The following is an 18,962-nucleotide window of genomic DNA, read 5'->3' as shown; positions in this document are numbered from 1 at the left end:
AAAAACATAAATTATACAAAAAAAAAAAGGTAGAGAGCAGAAATTAATGAAGAATAGAGAAAAATCAATTAAACCAAGAGATGGTTTTTGAAAAGATCAATAAAATTGATAAACCTTTATTTTAGCTGGAGTGATGAAGAAAAACAAGAGGGAAGACATAAATCACCAAAATCAGCATTGAAAGATGGCTTATCACTACAGCTCACACAGATAGTAAAAGGATAGTAAGGAAATATTATGAACAATTTTATGCCAACAATTTGACACCGTGGATGAAATGAACAAATCCTTTAAAAAAGAAAGTACCGGGCCGGCCCGGTGGCTCAGGCGATTAGAGTTCCATGCTCCTAACTCCGAAGGCTGCCGGTTCGATTCCCACATGGGCCAGTGGGCTCTCAACCACAAGGCTGCCAGTTCAACTCCTCGAGTCCCGCTAGGGATGGTGGGCAGTGCCCCCTGCAACTATGATTGAACACGGCACCTTGAGCTGAGCTGCCACTGAGCTCCCGGATGGCTCAGTTGGTTGGAGTGTGTCCTCTCAACCACAAGGTTGCTAGTTCGATTCCTCGACTCCGGCAAGGGATGGTGGGCTGTGCCCCTGCAACTAAGATTGAACACGGCACCTTGAGCTGAGCTGCCTCCCGGATGGCTGGATGGCTTAGTTGGTTGGTGTGCGTTCTCTCAACCACAAGGTTGCCGGTTCGACTCCGGCAAGGGATGGTGGGCTGTGCCCCCTGCAACTAAGATTGAACACAGCACCTTGAGCTGGGCTGCCTCCCGGATGGCTCAGTTGGTTGGAGCATGGGCTCTCAACCACAAGGTTGCCAGTTCAATTCCTCGAGTCCGGCAAGGGATGGTGGGCTGCGCCCCCTGAAACTAGAAAATGGCAACTGGATCTGGAGCTGAGCTGCGCCCTCCACAACTAAGACTGAAAGGACAACAACTTGACTTGGAAAAAAGGCCTGGAAGTACACACTGTTCCCCAATAAAGTCCTGTTCCCCTTCCCCAATAAAATCTTAAAAAAAAAAGTACCACAGTTTCCTCAGTAGTATTCCATTGGTAACTTGTATGGCCCTACCGCTAATGCAGAAGTTGAATGTGTAATTTAAAATCTCCTACAAAGAAACCTTCTGGCCCAAGTAAATTCACTGGTGAATTCTACCAAATCTTCAAGGAATAAATTAAAGATCCTACAGTCTTTCAGACAGAAAAGGCAAGAACATGCTCTTTCCACGAGGCCAGCTTTAGACAGATACCAAAACAGGACAAAAAAGGAGAGAAAATTACAGACCAGCGTCCCCCAAGAACAGCGATCCGGTCAGGACCAGATGTGACCAAGCTGAACCAAGCACTATGCAAAAGGATGTTAAACCACGGCCCAGCGACTTTTCCCAGGAAAGCCAGGGTGGTTTAACATTAAAAAACTTGTTAATATAATTCACTCTTATTAACAGGCTAAAAGAGAAAAATGACAGGACATGTCAGCAGATGCAGAAAAAACATTTGGGAAAACCCCACAGCTGTGCAGCGCGCTCCGAAATATATGGCGTGTTAAAGACCTTCCGCCAAAGCCACGCCTCACAGCACCCTGAGCGGCCACAGACTGAGTCCAATTCCCAGCAACACTAAGGAGGTTCACCCGCGCGAGGCCCCGCCCACCGGCGCTAGCCTCGTGCTCCAGGCATGAAGCTCACCACAGGGCAACTCTCTCCTGCTGGTGTGCTAACTAACCGGTGCCAACCGCCAACCGCGGACTGCTAATGGGTGCGGCGCGCATGGAGACCTTCTCCCATTGGCTAATAGCGAAGGGACATGAGCGCAGGCGCGGTGCAGTTCCCCCCCCGCCCCCCAACACACATGTATATTGACCTAGCTCCACTGGGCGCAGGCGCAGGCACAGCGATCTCATTGGCCAAGCACGAAGGGGATCCGGCGCAGGCGCGGGTATAGTCATCCGATTGGCCGAGGGCAGCGGGAGCGGCGTGGCCACGTGCAGCAGCCCGGGGCTGCGCGGGCGAAGTGGCAGCGGAGCCATGTTGCATCTCGCGGCCAAGCTGATGGCCTTCTTTTGGAGGAGGGCGGACGGCCCCAAGGAGATGACTGGGCTGCAGGAGCTCGAGCTTCTGGAAGGTGCCTCGTGGGGTGGGGCCGGGGCTTGGTGGGGCCGCGGCGGGTGGGCCGGTCCTGGGATGCTCACGGCCCCTCCCGGCCCTGGGAACTGCACGGTAGCGCTCCCGAGATCCCTCCCGTGTGCGAGTTGCATTCAGGGCAGTGGTTCCCGGTTCTCCACAAGAGAGGCAGCGGAAAGCCGTCTGTCTGCAGGCGGACTTGCTAAGGCCTGTGGATACGGTGGCTTCCTGCATCGGGGCTGGATGTAAAATGCGGGATTCGAGCGTTGGCTGCGGCTCCAGGAAGCCGCCGCAGTTGTGTGTACGGTGATCTGCGCTCCTCAGGTGCCTGCTGTGTCTGAGAAGTTCTAGCAGACCAGGTGCAGTGAGGACTTGGGAGAAGGGCGGCAGCTGCAGGGCTTCTCGGCCAGTAGTGGGAAAGGTCACTGAACGGCCGAGGGCTTGTCCTGCTCCCAGGCCAGACTTACTCCCCAGGCCCGGAATCTCTTCTGTTGCCTGGATTGGTGAGGTGATAAAGAATCTCCCCACGCTGCTGCTCATGTTAGTGATGAAAGGAGATGACAGAAGTAATAACGCGTAGGACCAGCCCCCCCCCCGCCCCCCGCCCCCCGCCCCCGAAGCTGATATAACCCTAACGACAATTTACGCAGCACCCTAACCACTCAGGTCTACGCACTGCTGTTTCTGCCCCTCAAACAGCTCACTTGGGTAGACATTGTAACTGTCTACGTTTTACAGATGGAACAGGCACCGGCACCGAGTGGTTAAAGACCTGGCCCCAGGTTACACAGTGGCAGGAGAAGAGCTGGGGTTCGGACCCCCTTGGTCTGGCCCTGGAGTCAGAGCTCCCCCATGGAGCCACCCTAGTGCCCCTCAGGAGCCTGGGCAGTCTGCCTCACACGCCCTCATTTCTGAGCGCCCACTCCTTGAGAGGGTCTTTAAGCCCCTGGCTGCTCCCCTACTCCCGCTCTCTCTGGTAGCACTTAAGTGTAGTGTGGGCTTACTTTTCTGGTCGGTTATCACTGTTTTCCCATCACAGGTGACACCAAGTTGAAAACCGTGCAGGGTGTCGTGACAAGGTACTGCAGCGATTATGGCATGATTGACGACTTGATCTACTTCTCCAATGAGGCTGTGAGTAGCAAGATGCTTCTGAATGTTGGACAGGAAGTTATTGCAGTGGTGGAAGAAAATAAAGTATCCAACGGACTGAAAGCAATCAGGGTAAGGCCTGAGTCGGCTTGGGAAGTCTCCCTTCACTGTGGGATTTCACACTGCTGTCCTCCTGTTGAGTTAACCTCTCGAGACAACCTGGCCAAGGGAGAGAGTGGGTGTACCTACAAGGGGTGCATTTTTTCTTACAGTGGTTTCTGTTCTTAAAACGAATCAATGGTGTTTTGGAGACATAGAGGCAAACCTGAGAGTTGCTAGATGGGAGGGGGGTGGGGATAAAGGGGAAGGTGAGGGGATTAGAAAACAGGAACCACAAGATGGCCACGGGGTTTTGAAAATTAATTTGGGGAATGTAATCAATAATGTTGTAAAGATTTTGTAGGGTATCCGATGGACACTTGTCCCATTTGGGAGACCACCTCAGGGATGATGTAGATGCCTGATCACTGCACTGCACACCTGAAGCTGAAGCTGAACAATAATGAATGCCAGCTATAATTTTACATATATGTACATATATGTATGTATGTACTTACAAGAAGCAGAGTACAGCACTAGGTATAGAGACTGGAAATGTAATGGCTGTGTGCGATGTCAGAGGGGTAGTGGATGGGGGCGGGGGGTTCACACAGTGTGAGGGACATAAATGATAAACGTCTAAGTATTTGTCTTGTGAACCTGAAACTAATAAAAAAAAAATCAGTGGTGCTCATTGTAAATCTTTCAAACTACATAGAAGTTTATAATTCATAAGTTTGCCTATAGTTTTATGCCATGGAGAAAAAGACTATTAACATTTCTATATCTAGTTCTTCTAGTCTTTGAAAAATAGTGTTAAAAAATAATTATTGGACCCTTTCTTGCCCAATTAGCAAAGATAATTAGTGGGCTGTATTGTTAAGCCACTTTTTTCACTTAAAAATCGTATTTCTGTACTATAAATCCTTGGAAGCAGAATCGTTAGTCAGAGGTTATGCCCATTTGCCATTTTAATGGTTATCGAGTTGTCCTCCAGTCACACTGCTCATTCACACAGGACGGCAAGGATGTGGGTGTCATCCCTCTCTGGAACCTTTGCAGTCTAATTAGTGAACAGTGAGCACTTTAATTTGCACTTAAGTTTTAAAGTAGATTAATTTTTCACTTTTTTCCCTATGAATTTTCGTGTCCTTAGTCCATATTTTTTTGGGGGGTTTCAATTTTTTTAATTAAAATTCTACATTAGGGAAATTAGAACGTTTTAAGGAACGTTATATGAAAGTGTTGCAAGTATTTCTCCAAAGTCAACTTTTTTTTAAATAAAGTTTTATGTAGTTAAATGTGTCTGTTTCATGTAGCGTTTGGGCCCTGTGAGAATCCTTAGAGGCTTATTCCACTTCTTATTACAAATACACACTCAGGTTTTCCTCTGAAAATTGTATATTAACATTTAAATGTGCCTGTAATTTACTTGGTCTACAGACTGAACAGAGGAACCAAACATTCCTCCCCAGTAGCTACCAGCCATCCCCCAGAGGAGTCTGCTTGTCTCCTGCGGTTGGGAAGGTCCCTTTCTCCTACACCGGAACCCTGTGTGTGAGGGACCCTGTGTGGCCCCCAGGGCTCGGTCCCGCCCATGGGTGGTGGGCAGCTTTCCCTCTTCATCCTGGTGTTCGGAGTTCTCCGGGCTCTCCTCGTCAGGATGGGCATTACAGCCATTCTGTTGTTCGTCCCTCTTGGCTCAGATTCGGTGTGGACAGCACTGCGTTTGTGTGTCCTTTAGGCTAAGTGACATGTGGATCCCACCACGGCTTCTCCATCCACAAATTCTGCCTGTCCGTTTCAGTCTTCTTCGTTCTTATCTGTTCAAAAAACTACTGTTCGATAGTTTTCTTCATTTAGGTTCCTCAAATCCCTTGTTGAATTTATTTCCAACATAATGTTTATGTTTCATTATCAGTATAATTTGATTTTGTACTTTCAAGTTAATCTTTTTCTTTCTATGTAGGAAAGATATTTTTATTATGTAATTTGGTAGCTGGCAAATTTACCTTGACTATTTTTTTTTAAAGGGTCAAGATGCACTTTATTACTATTTCAGGTAGTAAATGCCATCTTAATGTTTAATATCTTTCTCAACCTTTAAAAATAACACAGGTAAAAATCAAATTTTAGAGTTGTGTTCAGTATAGTAGTTACTAGCCTTGTGTGGCTATTTCAGTTTATTAAAAGTAAATAAAATTGAAAATTAATCCCTCAGTTTCTCTAAGCACATTTCAAGAGCTACAGGTAGCTGGTGGCTACCAAATTGGCCAGCACAAACACTGGACGTTTCTGTCATCGCAGAAAGTCTGTGAGCTCGCTCTGGCGCGGAAAGCTACACAGTGAAAAGCGGGCTGTCTGCATGCTTTCTTCCTGCACTTGGTTCCTCGGGCCTGCTGCTTTCTGGTAGGCAGCTCAGTCTCGTGAACCATATGCTACGACCTTGCTTGATGTACCAACGTTAACAGTAAGTGTGTGCTGTGCTGCCACCAAGAACGACATGGAATTGGCTCATTTACACCACGCTCTGGATTTCTTTGCTTGCTTTTTATTTAGGATTTGTATCGTCGTAAAATATGTGTAACAACATTTACCATGTTTAAGTGTACACTTCAGCAGCACTAAACACATTCACACTGTTGTGCAGCCGTCACCATCATCGTCTCCAGAACTTTCTCATCTTCCCAAACTGAAACCCTGTCCCCACTAAACAATTTACTGTGCTGCTTCCTGTCTCCATGAACGTGGTATTCTAGGTGCTCATATACGTGAATGATAAAATGTTTGTCCCTTTAAAATGGCTGGCCTATTGGACAGGTTCATCCACGTAACTGTACATCAGAACTTCCCTCCTTTTTAAGGCTGGATAATAGTCCTTGTGTGGAGGGGCTGCATTTGTTCATCGTCACCCGTCAAAGGACAGACACTTGGGTTGCTTCTGCCTTTTGGCTGTTGTGAATCATCCTCTGTGAACAGTACTTTCTTGAGCCCCTGTTCTCAGTTCTCTGGGGTCTGCACCTTACAGTGCAATTGCAGGGTCACATAGTAATTCTACGTCTGACTTTTGGAGGAGCTGCCAGCTTTTCCCCCTGCGCTGTCCCGTCTCACCTGCCCACCAGCAGTGCCTGGCGGCTCCTGTTAGTCTTCATCTCCATCCACACGAGTGACTTTCTGGGTTGGTGACAGTAGCCACCCTATTGGGTGTGAAGTGCTATCTCATTGTGGTTTTGGTTTACCCCTCCCTAAGCGTGATGTGGAGCATCTCGTGTTTTATCGGTTATTGGCCTTCTGGAGAAAGGCCTGTTCAGGTCCTTTGCCCGTTTCTTAATCAGGTGGTGTATTTTCTTACTGAGTTGTAGTTCTTTATATATATTGGATATTAATCCATATCAGATACATGATTTACAAATATTTCCTCCCCTTCTGTGGATTGTCTGCTTTTTCTTGATAGTATCCTTTATTGCACAAAAGTTTTAAATTTTGATGAAGTTCACTTTATTATCATTTTTCAATTTCCTGTCCTTTTGATGTCATACTTAAAAAATTACTTACTAATCCAAGATCATGAAGATTTTCACCTTTGTTTCCTTCTAAGAGTTTTATAGTCTTAGCTCTTAAATGTAAGCCTTTGATCCGTTTTGAGCTAATCTTTGAGTATGGTGTTGGTTAACAGTTTGACTTCATTCCTTTGTGTGCTGGTATCTAGTTTTCCCACCACCATTTTTTGAGAACACTGCACAATAGGGAAAACCCTTTCCCTGTTGAATGGTCTTGGTACCCTTATTGAAAATCAGTTGACAATATATGTAAGGATTTATTTCTAGACTCTATTCTGGTTCATTGGTCCTACATTTGTCCTTATGTAGCGTTAGATTACTGTACTTTTGTAGCAAGTTTTGAAATCAACAAGTGTGAGACCTCTGTCTTTGTTCTTTTCAAGATTGTTTTGGCTAGTAAGGGTCCCTTGAGAGTCCTAATGAAATTTAGGGTGGGTTTTTCTATTTCTGCAAAAAATGTCATTGAGATTTTGATGAGGATGCATGGAACCTGTAGATTGCTTTGGTAGTATTGTCATCTTAATATTAAGTTTTACAATCCATGAACATTGTCTTTCCATTTGTTTGTGTCGTCTTTAACTTCTTTCTGCCACATTTTGTAATTTTCAGTGTACAAGTCTCCTTGGTTAAATTTATTCCTAAGTATCTGACTCTCTTTGATGTTATTGTATGTATGGAATTGTTTTTTTAACTTCCTATTTTGGATCATTCATCACAAGTATATTATAGAAATACAGCTGATATTTGGATGTAGATTCTGTATCCTGTAATTCTGCTAAATTCATTTATTAGCTACAACAGCTTCTTATGGATTATTCAGTGGTTTCTACATACAAGATCATGCCATCTGCAAACAGAGAGTTTTACTTCTTCCTTCCAGATTGGGTGCCTTTTATATTTCTCTTTCTTGCCTCATTGCTCTGGCTGAGACTTCCAGGACAGTTTGGACAGAAGTGGTGAAAGAGGCTTCCTGGTCTTGTTCCTGATCCTGGGGAAGGGCTTTCAGTCTGTCACCACTGCCTGACCTTTGCTGTGGGTGTTCCATGCGTGGCCTTTATCATGTTGAGGAGGTTCCCTTCTATTCCAAGTTTATGGAGCATCTTATCATGCAAGGGAGTTGAGTTTTGTCAAGTGCCTTTTCTGCATCACCTGAGATGATCGTGTGTTTTTTCCCTTGTTCTTCCAATGTGGTATCCCATCGACTGATGCTCTTAAGTTGAACCATACTTGCATTCTGGGATAAGCCCTGCTTGGTTGTAGTGCGTAATCCTTTTAATATTTTGTTGCATTCAGTTTGCTAGTATTTTGTTGAGGATTTTTGCATCTGCATTAGTAAGGAGTGGTGGTCTTCAGTTTGCTTTTATTGTGGTCCTCTCATTATGGTCTAAACAGCTGTTTGTTTTCTATCAGGTGGAAGCTGTCTGCAATAAATGGGAAGACGACAGCCAAAACCACAGCCAGGGGCTGTCAGACTCCACCCCTCGCTTGCTCATTGGCTGTGTGACTTCGTTGATGGAGGGTGCTGGCTACATCAGTCAGACCACGTACTTCTCAATGGAGAGTGTTTGTGAAGGTAGGCTAGATGAGTTTCTACTTCACCTTTAAAAGTGGGTTGTGTTGGAGGGTTTTTGTATTTATGGATTAGATTTGAGATGGTTACACGCATCATTGAGAGGGTCAGATTGGGGCATATTTTGTGGGTGAGGGGATTTGGGAACTAGAACAGCTTCTTCAGGTGCTGGCTGCAGGAGAGGCTCCAGTGAAGGGCAGACGTGCCGTCCTTTGTTTTGTGCTCATTTGTTGAATGCAGTCACCAATTTCGGGGTAATCGTTCCTTTCACACAGTGATTGTTGAGAACCTGTCGACAGTGTTGCAAGGGTACAGAGGTGCTGTTGTTTTTAAACTGCTTCATACGCCCCCAAATAGGACTTGGGGATAACCTTGTGTCTTCCCAAGGGCACATATCCCTTTTTTTTAAATATTTTTTTAAACTTTTTAAAATTTAAGTGTGTTTTTTCCAGGACCCATCATCTCTTAAGTCAAGTATTTGTTTCCACCTAGTTGTGGAGGGCGCAGCTCACAGTGGCCCATGTGGGGATCGAGCCGGCAACCTTGTTGTTAAGAGCACTGTGCTCTAACCAACTGAGCTGACTGGCTGTCCCCAGTATATCCATTTTTAATTGCATTTGTTTCTCATCGATCTAAGATTTTATTTTCATGCCTAAAAAATAACTTGCCAGTGCCATTTATTGAGTTTAACTCAACGACCACTTATTGTGTCTGCTGTGTACCTTGGTGGGTGGGGGCAAAGGAGTGGGAGGCCAAGACTGGTCTGCCCTCTCTGCTCCTCAGGAGGAGAAACAGACTGTCCGTGCTTGAGGACTGAGCGGGAGTGGCAGCCTGCTGGGGAGCTGGCCTCCGAGCTGGGTCCCACTGCACAGACTGTGGGCCCCACGCTGAGATCTCAATTTCGTTTTTCATGCAGTGGCCTGGAGTCTCCTTCAGAGCTGCATTTCATGGTTGATGAACTTGACATTGTGGGCACCTTTCGTTGGCCTCTCTATAGGCTTTGGTATCTTTAGCTGGGGAAATATTAGTAAGCTTGGAGCAAATTCTGCTAAATGTAAGACATTCACAAGTCTGGGTTTTCTTCTGTTGAAATGTGTAACTATTTCAGCCCTGTTCTCAGAGGTGCTGTCTTCTGTCTCTGGGGACAAAGGTGTTCAAATATTTCCACTTCCATAAATGAAAACTGTCAAATAAGTTGCCTCTCCCACTTTTTGATGGGATGCCCATCCAACCCTTTGGACGCTGTGAATTGCAGGCCTTGTCAGTTCCATTCATTCTCTTACAAGTATCCGTTTATCCAGTTAAGGTAGGGGCCTTCTTGTTGAAACACTCTGCACAGTTGAGATAGCCGGATAGCGTGGAGTCCAGTCCTGGGAGTAGCTCTAACCCGGGCTGGCGGTGTAGCCCTGTGCCTCACTGCTTCGTTTTCATCCCTACTGCCGAGGAGAGCAGTGCTGCTCCCTTCTCGGCCACGAGCCACATTTTCAATCACTGCTATTCACAAAGGCTCCACGTTTCTGGTCCCACATCTACTGATACTTTGATAAAAGATTTCCCCACTGATTTTGAACAAAGTGTAACAAAAATTCAGAGGTCTCACTTAAAACAATTAAAAGGCACAGCTTGATTTCCCAGGTGCTTCTTCAGAGGTTCAGACATCTGTACAATAGGATGTTGAGCAGCAGAGAACCCGGGGCTGCGCTGGCTTTGTCACCCAAGTGTTGCAGCCACTTACCTTCAGGCACCCATAAACGCGGCACGTTTTGAGGCTGCAGTGCGTCCCGGCTGCTGACATCGCAGCCCACGGGGACAGATGGGGTGGGATGGGACGTGGATGCCCCAGTTCAGGCACACTGCCACTCGTGGCTCTGTCCTGTGTGCGGTTTCATTCCATCCAGACTCTTATTTGTGTTATCGTTATAAAGACAATTTAATGTCCAGTGTTGGGATTTTAAACAATTTACAGCAGCTTTCACAAGAACAGATATTTCTCCTTCGGTAGGATGACCTTCCAAATCTTTACATTGATTTCACGATTGTGACAGGAAAAAATGAAATTTATTTGATTTGCTGCCTTATTTTTCTCTTTAACTTGTTTATACAACTAACATTGGTAGCTATTGCTTCACTTTTCCTGTGTGTCTAGGAAGGTTTGGAATAATTTAGCAAAATTACGTTAAACAATTATTTGATAAACGAAGGCATGATTTACAAACGACATATAAAAGTATGTCTACAGTTTGTCGCATTGTCCTCTTAACACCAACTGGCTGTGGACAGGTTTGTCTCTGGTGTCACACAGCCTGTGGCCCCTTGCTGACGAGCAGCTGCCCACAGATGTCAGGGCTCTTGTGTGTTCACCAGAGTCTTGAGAAGCAGGCTCAGTATCCAGTGTGTACTTGTGTTTTGAGCTTGTCACTGCCAGAAGTGTTTATTGCAAAAATGGCAAAACAACAGTTAAAGCTAGTCGTGGCTTTACACCACGCAGCACAGCAAACCTGTTCAGACTTCCCTCCTTGTTCTGTGTTGGGATAGCTCAGCTACTTCATGTCACTGGATCTTCCAACTTCCCCACACACCCCGCCAGGGGACCCGGTGGCACCTTGCATGCTGCAGGCGCAGCCCTCGGGTCTGAGCACTTCCCTTTGTCACCAAGCACCCTATGTGTCCCCGACAGGGAGGGGTACTCACTGTGTCTTGGAAGACGTGGCAGAGGGTCCGTGTATCTGTGAAACCGCCCTCCGCACATGTGCCCACGCCTCCTGGAAGTTGGAGGTGTAAGGTCTGCCACTGAGCTTTTGTTGTTGCTGTTGTTAATGATACTGTGGGGTTTTTAATGAAAACTACGGGCAATACCTGAAACCAGATGGGGTCCTGAGACTGTAAACAAGTGTGTGGCCGAGTCCTCTGGACAGAAGGTTGGCTGTGCCACGTCGGTTCCACTGCCCAGCCATGGGCCAGGAAGGATTCTGGGGCACGAACTCGCCCTGTCCTCACCTGCTGCCGTTTGTCAGGAAGCACTGGGTGCCCTGACGTGGGACCAGCCCAAGTGACACTGCTCCCTGCCTTGCAGGTTTCCAGCCGTGCAAGGGAGACTGGGTGGAGGCCGAGTACTGGATCCGGCCAGGCACGTGGAGCAGCGAGGCCGTGTCTGTGAAGCCGCTGAGGTTCAAGCGCGTGGACAGGGTGGGTGCTGGCCTGCCCATCCCTGGTGGGCTCCCCTGGGCGCGCCGGGCAGTCAGACAAGGCTCCGTCCGGCCCCAAAGACCCTGTTTTCTTACTGAGATGTTCCCTTAGGAGGCAATGCGACCAGGCTGCCAGGCTGTCAGAATTAAGTGAGGCGTTTGCACACAAGTCAGCTGTCCCAAGTGCCCTGGGACACGGGACTGGAGCTGGCTTGTGAAAGCGGGTGTGGCCTGGGGCGCGGAGACTGAGGGGTGGGGTGTGCGCTGGGTGAATCGGAGAAGCAGGGAGGCGACCACCAGCCCCCCCAATCCACAGTCCAGGTCGGCCTTGGCTCCCGGGCCCTACACGCCCATGTCATCTTTAGGGCTTTGCTTCCCCTCCCAGAGCAGGGTCCCCCAGACTCGACTTCGGGGCCAGGGCTCACCAGACCTGGCTGGTTCTGGGCGGGGCCGCAGGCGGGGCCCCAAGGGGTTCGGCCAGCTCCCTGTGCTGTGCTCGCAGGTCTGCATCTCCAGCCTCTGTGGGAAAAACGGGGTCATAGATGACAGTATCTTCTTCACCTTGGACTCTCTGAAACTGCCTGCGGGGTACGTGCCCCAGCGGCACGACGTGGTCAGTGCTGTGGCCGTGGAGAGCAGCCAGTCCTGCTACGTCTGGAGAGCCCTGTGTCTGACGCCGGTGACAAGGCGGTAAGGGGGACCGGCTTGCTCGTGGGGGGTGGAGGGGCCGATGTGAGTGGTCAGAGTACCAGGCCCAGACCCTGAGCTGGGCGTTGGCAGGAGAGCCTTTGGGAGCCCATCAGCCGTCCTCATGGCAGGTGGGAGGGCGAGGTAAGGGGTCCCTCTCAGTCCTTAGTCTTACGCTATGACTTTCATACTTGGGTGGGTTTTTGTGTCGTCGTCTTTAACATGTGGACGTTTTTTTAGAACACACGGGACAGAGTATGCTCTTAAAAGCAGAGGGCTCCCACGTCTACTCTTCCCTGGGCACCCCACTGGCCCCGCCTACTCTAGGCATGAGTGGCCGGGCTTCAGTCTCGAACGGAGCCACCTGCACCGCTACCTTAGCTGCCTTGTTCTTAGCTGCTCTGCTTTTGGCCACCTCCTCACTAGAATGCAGGTGCTGTGCCGCATGTGCTCCCCAGATGGGGCACGTGGCTCTGTGTCCGTGTGAACCTGGGGGTCGGCTCTGTTGGGCAGAACAGTTGGGACGTGCCCTGTCCCAGAGTCTGGAGGACAGACTGCCCGGCTCATGGCTGTGGGTGGCCCCGTCACACCGGAGCCTGGCCCTGTCCTGTCTGACAGGCAGCAGAGAGAAGGTGCAGCCGCCCCAAGCCCCAGGTCCAGTGTGTCCCCTGGACCCTGCTGCCCGATCCATTCTCTTCTTCACAGCACTTAGTTGTCTGCACACTCGGTGACTTACTGTGTTTTCGAGAGGCTGGTGGCTGGCTCGCTGGGTGTGGACTATGGTCTGTGGTGTGATGGGGGTGGGGGGTTGGCTGGAGGCTCCTGCCTGTGGGTGGTCCACTCTGGGGGAGCTGCAGTGGCTCGGCAGTACATCCAGTGGGGGTGTTGGTTATCCCTGGGGAGGGGTGACTAGTGCCAGGCCTGGTCCATGTGGCTCTGCCCTTGTCTGCCTCCAGGACCATCTTCACCGGTCAGGGGGCGTCCCCACGTGCATCGTCACACACTGGCTGCGAGTTGGCCCCCACATCCTGCAAACTCAGAATTTCCTCATAACCGCGAGTCAGACTGGGGGCTTGGGGCTGAGGGGCGGGAGGGAGTTTGCTGGGTCCAGGGGAACTCGCCGCCACTGAGCAGGCAGTTCCCACTTCCTGAGTTTGTGATGGAACGGATGCCTCGTCCTGGCAGCCCGGGCCCAGTGACCGCCTCTGTGCCAGCACAGGGGAGCAGCCTGGGATAGAGAGAGGACCGCGCTTCTGCCCTGGCAGAGTGTGTGTGCTGTCTCCTCCCCTGCCCCCCACCTTCGGCTTCCTGTCTGTGGTGTTTCCTCCGCGGCTGGAGTCCACTCAGACCCCCAGTCCGCCTGCCAACTTGAGTGTCCGACAGAGCGCCAGTGCTGTGCCCAGCGCGGTGTGTGCCCCGCTCCAGCCCCCGCCCCCCCGAGTCATTCTTCACTCCTCCTTGGTTCAGACCCCTCCCTCCATCCATTGGCAGACCTTGTCCACTGTGGGCGAGACCCTGGACTCGGCTGCTGCTCCCACGGCCACGAGGGACAGGCGGTGGCTGTCCTGTCGGCACATGTGGCTGAGAAGAGAAAGAAGGGAATGGGTGGTGGCAGGGGAGCCATGTGTGGACAGGAGGAGTTGGAGGGACAGGAGGAGTTGGAGGGGCAGGAGCCGGCAGAGGAGCTGTCACTGGTGTGGTTGAGAATGTCACTGCACGTAGAGCTGGTGTCTGAAGGCCCCGACTCAGCAGGCTGTGTGGGAGGGGCGTGGGCCCGGTCTGCCTTCTGGAAAGAGCAGTGGGTACAAGAAGCTGTGCCCACAGTGGTGTTGGTGGAGTAAGGGGACAGACAGGTCTATGCTGGGGGAGGGTAGAGTCTCATTTTCTAAGAGGAAAGCTGCTCATTTTATTGTTTTCAGATACTTGGAAGCAACAGAACTCTTCTTCCACATGAAAGCTTACTGGGTCCTAATGGGGCAAGCCCCAGTGGCCTCCTCACCCCCGCAGCCTGGGAGGCCACTGCAGACTGGGGGGAGGCCCCCCATCCTGCGTCTGTGTCCCTGGAGAAGGTGCTGCTGCATTCTCAGGGTCACCGCTGTGTCGCCTCCTTCTCCTTAGGATCTATAGGACTTGTCATTTTCTTCTTCAAGATGACTGCTGTCCCACTCAGGAACACCGAGTGTTGGGGGCCCCGGATCAGTTTCTGGTGCCGGTTACGCACCTGGCATGGGTCCGGGAGGAGCGTGGGTGGGGAGGGGTCGCGCCTCAGGAGGCAGCTGCACGTGCCGGTGACAGTGACTTGTCTGTGGCGCTCTCTCCAGAGGCGACTCCATCTCCACCTCCACCTCGGCAGAGGCCGCTGAGGAGTCCTACAGGGCCCGTTTATTGGAAAACAAAGGTGATGTTGAAGTCACGAGGATGACAGACTTTGGAATGCTCAAGGAGGGAGGAAGGAAGAGCATGGTGATCTGGATGGAGTGAGTTTGCCAATGAAATGAAGTTAGCTTAATGGGTTTCAAAGTGTGATTTAGGAAATGCTGTAGAGCGAACTGCCTTTACCCAATTCTTTCCTTTATGAAAACTTTTCAAAATTATTCGCCGCAAAACTTCCTTTTTACTCACTCACACCCATAAAGGTATTTGCAGTCGCAGTTCTCTAGTTACATTGAATTCTGTGTTTTATGGTCGCAGTCTTTCGAAGTTAGAAACCGTGTGTTTATGGCTCATTCTCTTTGTCCAGAAATAAAGGAAATGCTCCTCAAAACCTCGTCAGCTGCAGACTGGCGGGCTGGGACAGAGCCAGGCAGTTCAGGGTCCAGATGCTATGGGAGGCCCCGCCAGGGCCTGGTCCTGAGGAGAAGGACGAGGGTCGTTCGGGTGACAGTGTCACTGGCTCGTCAGATGGCCACAGCGAGAACAGAAGCCAGCAGATGCTGGGGAGCAGCTTGGAGAGCAGCGGGGACGTCGCTCCAGGTAGGCGCTCGGCCTTCCTTCCCTGTGAGCCCAGGCTCGGGGGGCCATTCGGGCCTCCCGAGATGTTTCAGGTCTGGGCAAGGGTCAGGAGTGGCCTGACAGTGCCCCGGCCGTCGCCCAGTCTTTCTGAAGGGCTGCCCACCGCCAGCCTGTTTCTCGTGTGCACTGCCTGGCACTTGGCCGTTTGTGTGTGAAGGTGCTCGTCTGTGTGTTTGCGTGAGCGTGCCCCCACGACTGAGAACAGTCGCCTATGGGTCTCATTTTGGATTCAAACTTCATCTCCTAGATGACTGTGCCTGTAAAGGGGAAAATAGAGGAGAAGAACAAAGTGTACCAGGGAAGCAAGTGACCGAGCTGGAACCCACTGGGCTCATCCCTCCAGGTGGAAAAACCCAGATTATGATCATTTGTGATGCAAAGTACGTGGAAGGTTCGCAGTGAGTTTACTTGGGGGACATGGTACATTTACCTTTTTAGGGAAGTGCGCTCCTGGGTTGGATGTTACAAAAAGTATTTGTAGTTTTGGTTTTTTTTTTGTTTTGTGTTTTTTTTTTACAGAGGTCTTTTATTTTTTTCCACTTATGCCATGGATTCATAGGGAATGGGCTGCAGCCGCTCAGGCTCCTTTCCCCTGGTTCTCACCAAGGGTGCTGCTCTGGGTGGGGCAGGCTGGCGTTTCAGTTGAACCCAGGTACCTTTCTCTTTGGCTTCCTTCTTTCTCTGACCATTTTCCTTCACCAGTTTCAGGAAGCTGTCTCGGCTCTCAGAGTGCTTAATACGCTCAATACGAACATCAGTTCTCTTGGCAAGAATCTCGCCCTTGTTTGTTTATAACAATGCCAGCCGCATGCTGAGTAACCCTGTAGACCCTTCCCGTTTTGCCGTGGTGACATTTGTGGGGCATTCCTTTTTGAACGGTGCCCATTCCCTCGATGTCTACAATGTCACCTGTGGCCACAGGAACAGCTCCATGTTTTCTAAAAGGCCTAGAGAACATATAGCGGGTTCCTCTCCTCTTTCCTTTTGTGTTGGTCATTTTGACGAATTACTGGAAGATGCTGGTCCCGGCCGAAAAATTTGTAGCTCTTTTCATGAGACAAAATCATAAGAAAAATTGTCAGTGCAGAAAATGGCTTGAGTGCGTTTACCCACTGCGCCTGACCGCTGGCCCCGCCCGTCTCCCTGACCTCCGAGTGCCCTCGGCCTGTGGGAGCCGGTCGGCGTCCTCCTGCCCTCGTGCCCCCTCGGTGCAGCCTGGGACCCTTCTGCCCTGGGATGAGACACTAATGCCGGGTGCTGAGGCCTTGGCTTCTGCGTCCTCCCGTGTCCAGAGCTCCCGCCTCACCTGCTCTCCTGGCAGCCGGGCATTTGGCTACAGGCCTTCCGTCCCTCTCTTGTCTGTCACCTACATTTGCTAATTCTGGTCTTTAAAAACGTGGACCTGCGTAAGTCACTGCCTAGCTTCATGCCCGTGGCATCAAACCACGGTGACCATTTAGGAGTCCATCAGTCAGCCACTTCACAGGATCTCCGAACATGACAGGCTGAGCCAGGTGAAGGAGAGCAGGTGGGCACCGAGTGCACTGGGCCAGCCCAGGCGGCAGAGCTAGGGACACAGGACAGTGTGATCGGGTCATGTCAGACAATTCCCGTTTAATCTGGGGAAGTCTGGAAGTGTTTTTCGTGCGCTCCTAAGTTTGAGAATTGCGGAAAAGCCTGTTTGGGAGCTTGAGTTTGTCTTTCGAAAGTTCTGCAGATTGGAGAAGGTCCCTCTTCTCCCTGTAGAGTTCTGACAAACGAAGGGTGGCTGTGTCCCAAGTGCTGGTGTCCCTCCCTCGTGTGCACAGAGGGAGTCGCAGTGTCTGCCTGTCTCACTGACGACAGCTGGGCCATGCTCGTCCCCAGGCACCCCGGCCGCTGCAGGGAGCTGCTGCTGCTCTGCTTCCCCACTTTTGTCATCGGCCGCTTCCTTCACGTGGATGTGGTCAGCTCCGAGGAGTCGCTGTTAGCTGCCCGAGAGCCCTTCTCCTGGAAGAAGTCGACAAGTCCCCCAGCACCGGCTCCCGCAAAAACAACCGTTGTCGTGACCACACAGAAAAGGTACTGCGAGCAGGAGAGGTGCCAGCCGCATGGGGCAGGGGGCCAGCCTCCCTTCATCGTTGTGTCCATGGAGCGGGGAGCGGGTGTGTTTTCACGAAACTCTTCCATTTGCTGTCCACTGAGGAGGATTGAGCGCAGGGCGGATGCGGTAGGTGGGCCTGCGGGTCGGACCCCCAGGCCGCCACCATACTCCACCCAGCTGGTCTCAGGGCGACCCTGCCCCGGGCTCTCACCATCTTTGTGTTCCTGACAGCCCAGCCCATCTCCTGACATCGCGCATCCCACACGGGCACCCAGAGCACCTTCAGCGAGGCGTCAGTGAACCGTGGCTGGCATGGCCTCCGTGGCTGGCATGGCCTCGGGAGCTTCGGACGGCACCTGAGTGTGGCTTGTTTGGGGCGGGAGGATTGGTGAGCGACCTGAAGCTCACCAATTTGAAGAACGAAATTAAGAAAAACAACATTGTAGTCTGCTAGTGACACATGGCCGGGGACTTGGGGACCACTCAGACTTTAATTGGGTGTCGTCTCAGAATCCTCTGAAAAGCAGATCTTTTTTTTTTAAGTTTAGTGCCAAAAAATCTGACCTGCAGGGACGTGAGGGTGTTTCAGGGCCTATCCTGGCCCTGTGCATGCTCAGCCTCAGGTGCTATCATGGGTGGGCTCGCTCGGGGACTACCCGGACCCACGGGGGACAGGCGCTGCTTCTGTGGTACCAGAAATGCTGAGTACCAGGTACCATCGTGGGTGTTGTGGATGGTAACTTGCCAGCTGAAGGAAAGATCTGTTAGCAGAGTGTTGTGTGGCTGTTGAGCTTTGGGTTGGACCATTGTGTGAATTCTGAGAAGCTGTGTGACCTTGGACCAGTCTCCTCACCTCTCTGAGCCTTAGATTTGTGAGGCAATAGTCCCTCTGTCATGTGGTTACGAGTTCTCTGAAATGTGCGTTTTCTGGCACAGGGCCAGCAGTAGTGATCAGTGACAACAGTCATTGGTCACGGAAGGGGGCGTGTTCTGGGCTGGACCTGAGGGCCTGGGAGCAGGAAACTGCAAGCAGCGTGGAGCCAGACGGGGCGTGGTTACAGGAGCGTGTAGGGACCCCTGGCTGTCAGCTCCTTCCTGGTGGTGATCAGGCTTACCTAGAGCAGTGCGGGAGACCACGCCACAGTACTTTAACGCCTGGGCGGTTCTTGCCCCTGAAATACTCATAATTGACACTGTATGGGAGTGTCTCTGAAACAGCCATTTCCTGTCACCATGTCAGTGACCCAGAGTCCTGTCCCGGCTGGTTCAGACATCCTCGGACCCCAGCGTCTGCACCTGCCTGACCCCTGGTGCGTCTAGCGGGCACCTCCTTGGCCACGCACATCCTGTTCTGTCCTCACCGCCCCTCCCCCCACCAGAAGACAGTGTCCATGAGCTCACTCGGCCAGTGCCAAGGACCTATCTGCACGGGACCTGGTGGCTGGGCTCTGAGTGGACACGCTCTGCTCACTTAGCCTCCTGTGGCCGTGCGCTCAGGTGCCGTTCCGGCCACTGACCTGACTGCGGTCTGGCCCTTTCTCCTG

General features: G+C 50.9%; 1 protein-coding gene across 1 annotated transcript in view; it reads left to right on the top strand.

Annotated features, from left to right (window-relative positions):
• The first annotated feature begins 2,034 nt into the window (after positions 1-2,034).
• Positions 2,035-18,962, top strand: part of MOV10L1 (Mov10 like RISC complex RNA helicase 1) — a 52,062-nt gene continuing 35,134 nt past the window's right edge. Inside the window, 9 exon segments of the mRNA XM_033116612.1 lie at positions 2,035-2,131; positions 3,170-3,354; positions 8,292-8,454; positions 11,525-11,637; positions 12,139-12,343; positions 14,677-14,800; positions 15,064-15,296; positions 15,583-15,715; positions 17,202-17,396. Of these exon segments, the coding sequence (XP_032972503.1) occupies positions 2,035-2,131; positions 3,170-3,354; positions 8,292-8,454; positions 11,525-11,637; positions 12,139-12,343; positions 14,677-14,800; positions 15,064-15,296; positions 15,583-15,715; positions 17,202-17,396 (1,448 nt within the window).

This window comes from Rhinolophus ferrumequinum, chromosome 10 (genome assembly GCF_004115265.2).
Source record: "Rhinolophus ferrumequinum isolate MPI-CBG mRhiFer1 chromosome 10, mRhiFer1_v1.p, whole genome shotgun sequence".
Lineage (NCBI taxonomy): Eukaryota > Metazoa > Chordata > Mammalia > Chiroptera > Rhinolophidae > Rhinolophus > Rhinolophus ferrumequinum.
This window is presented reverse-complemented; position numbering and strand designations above follow the sequence as displayed.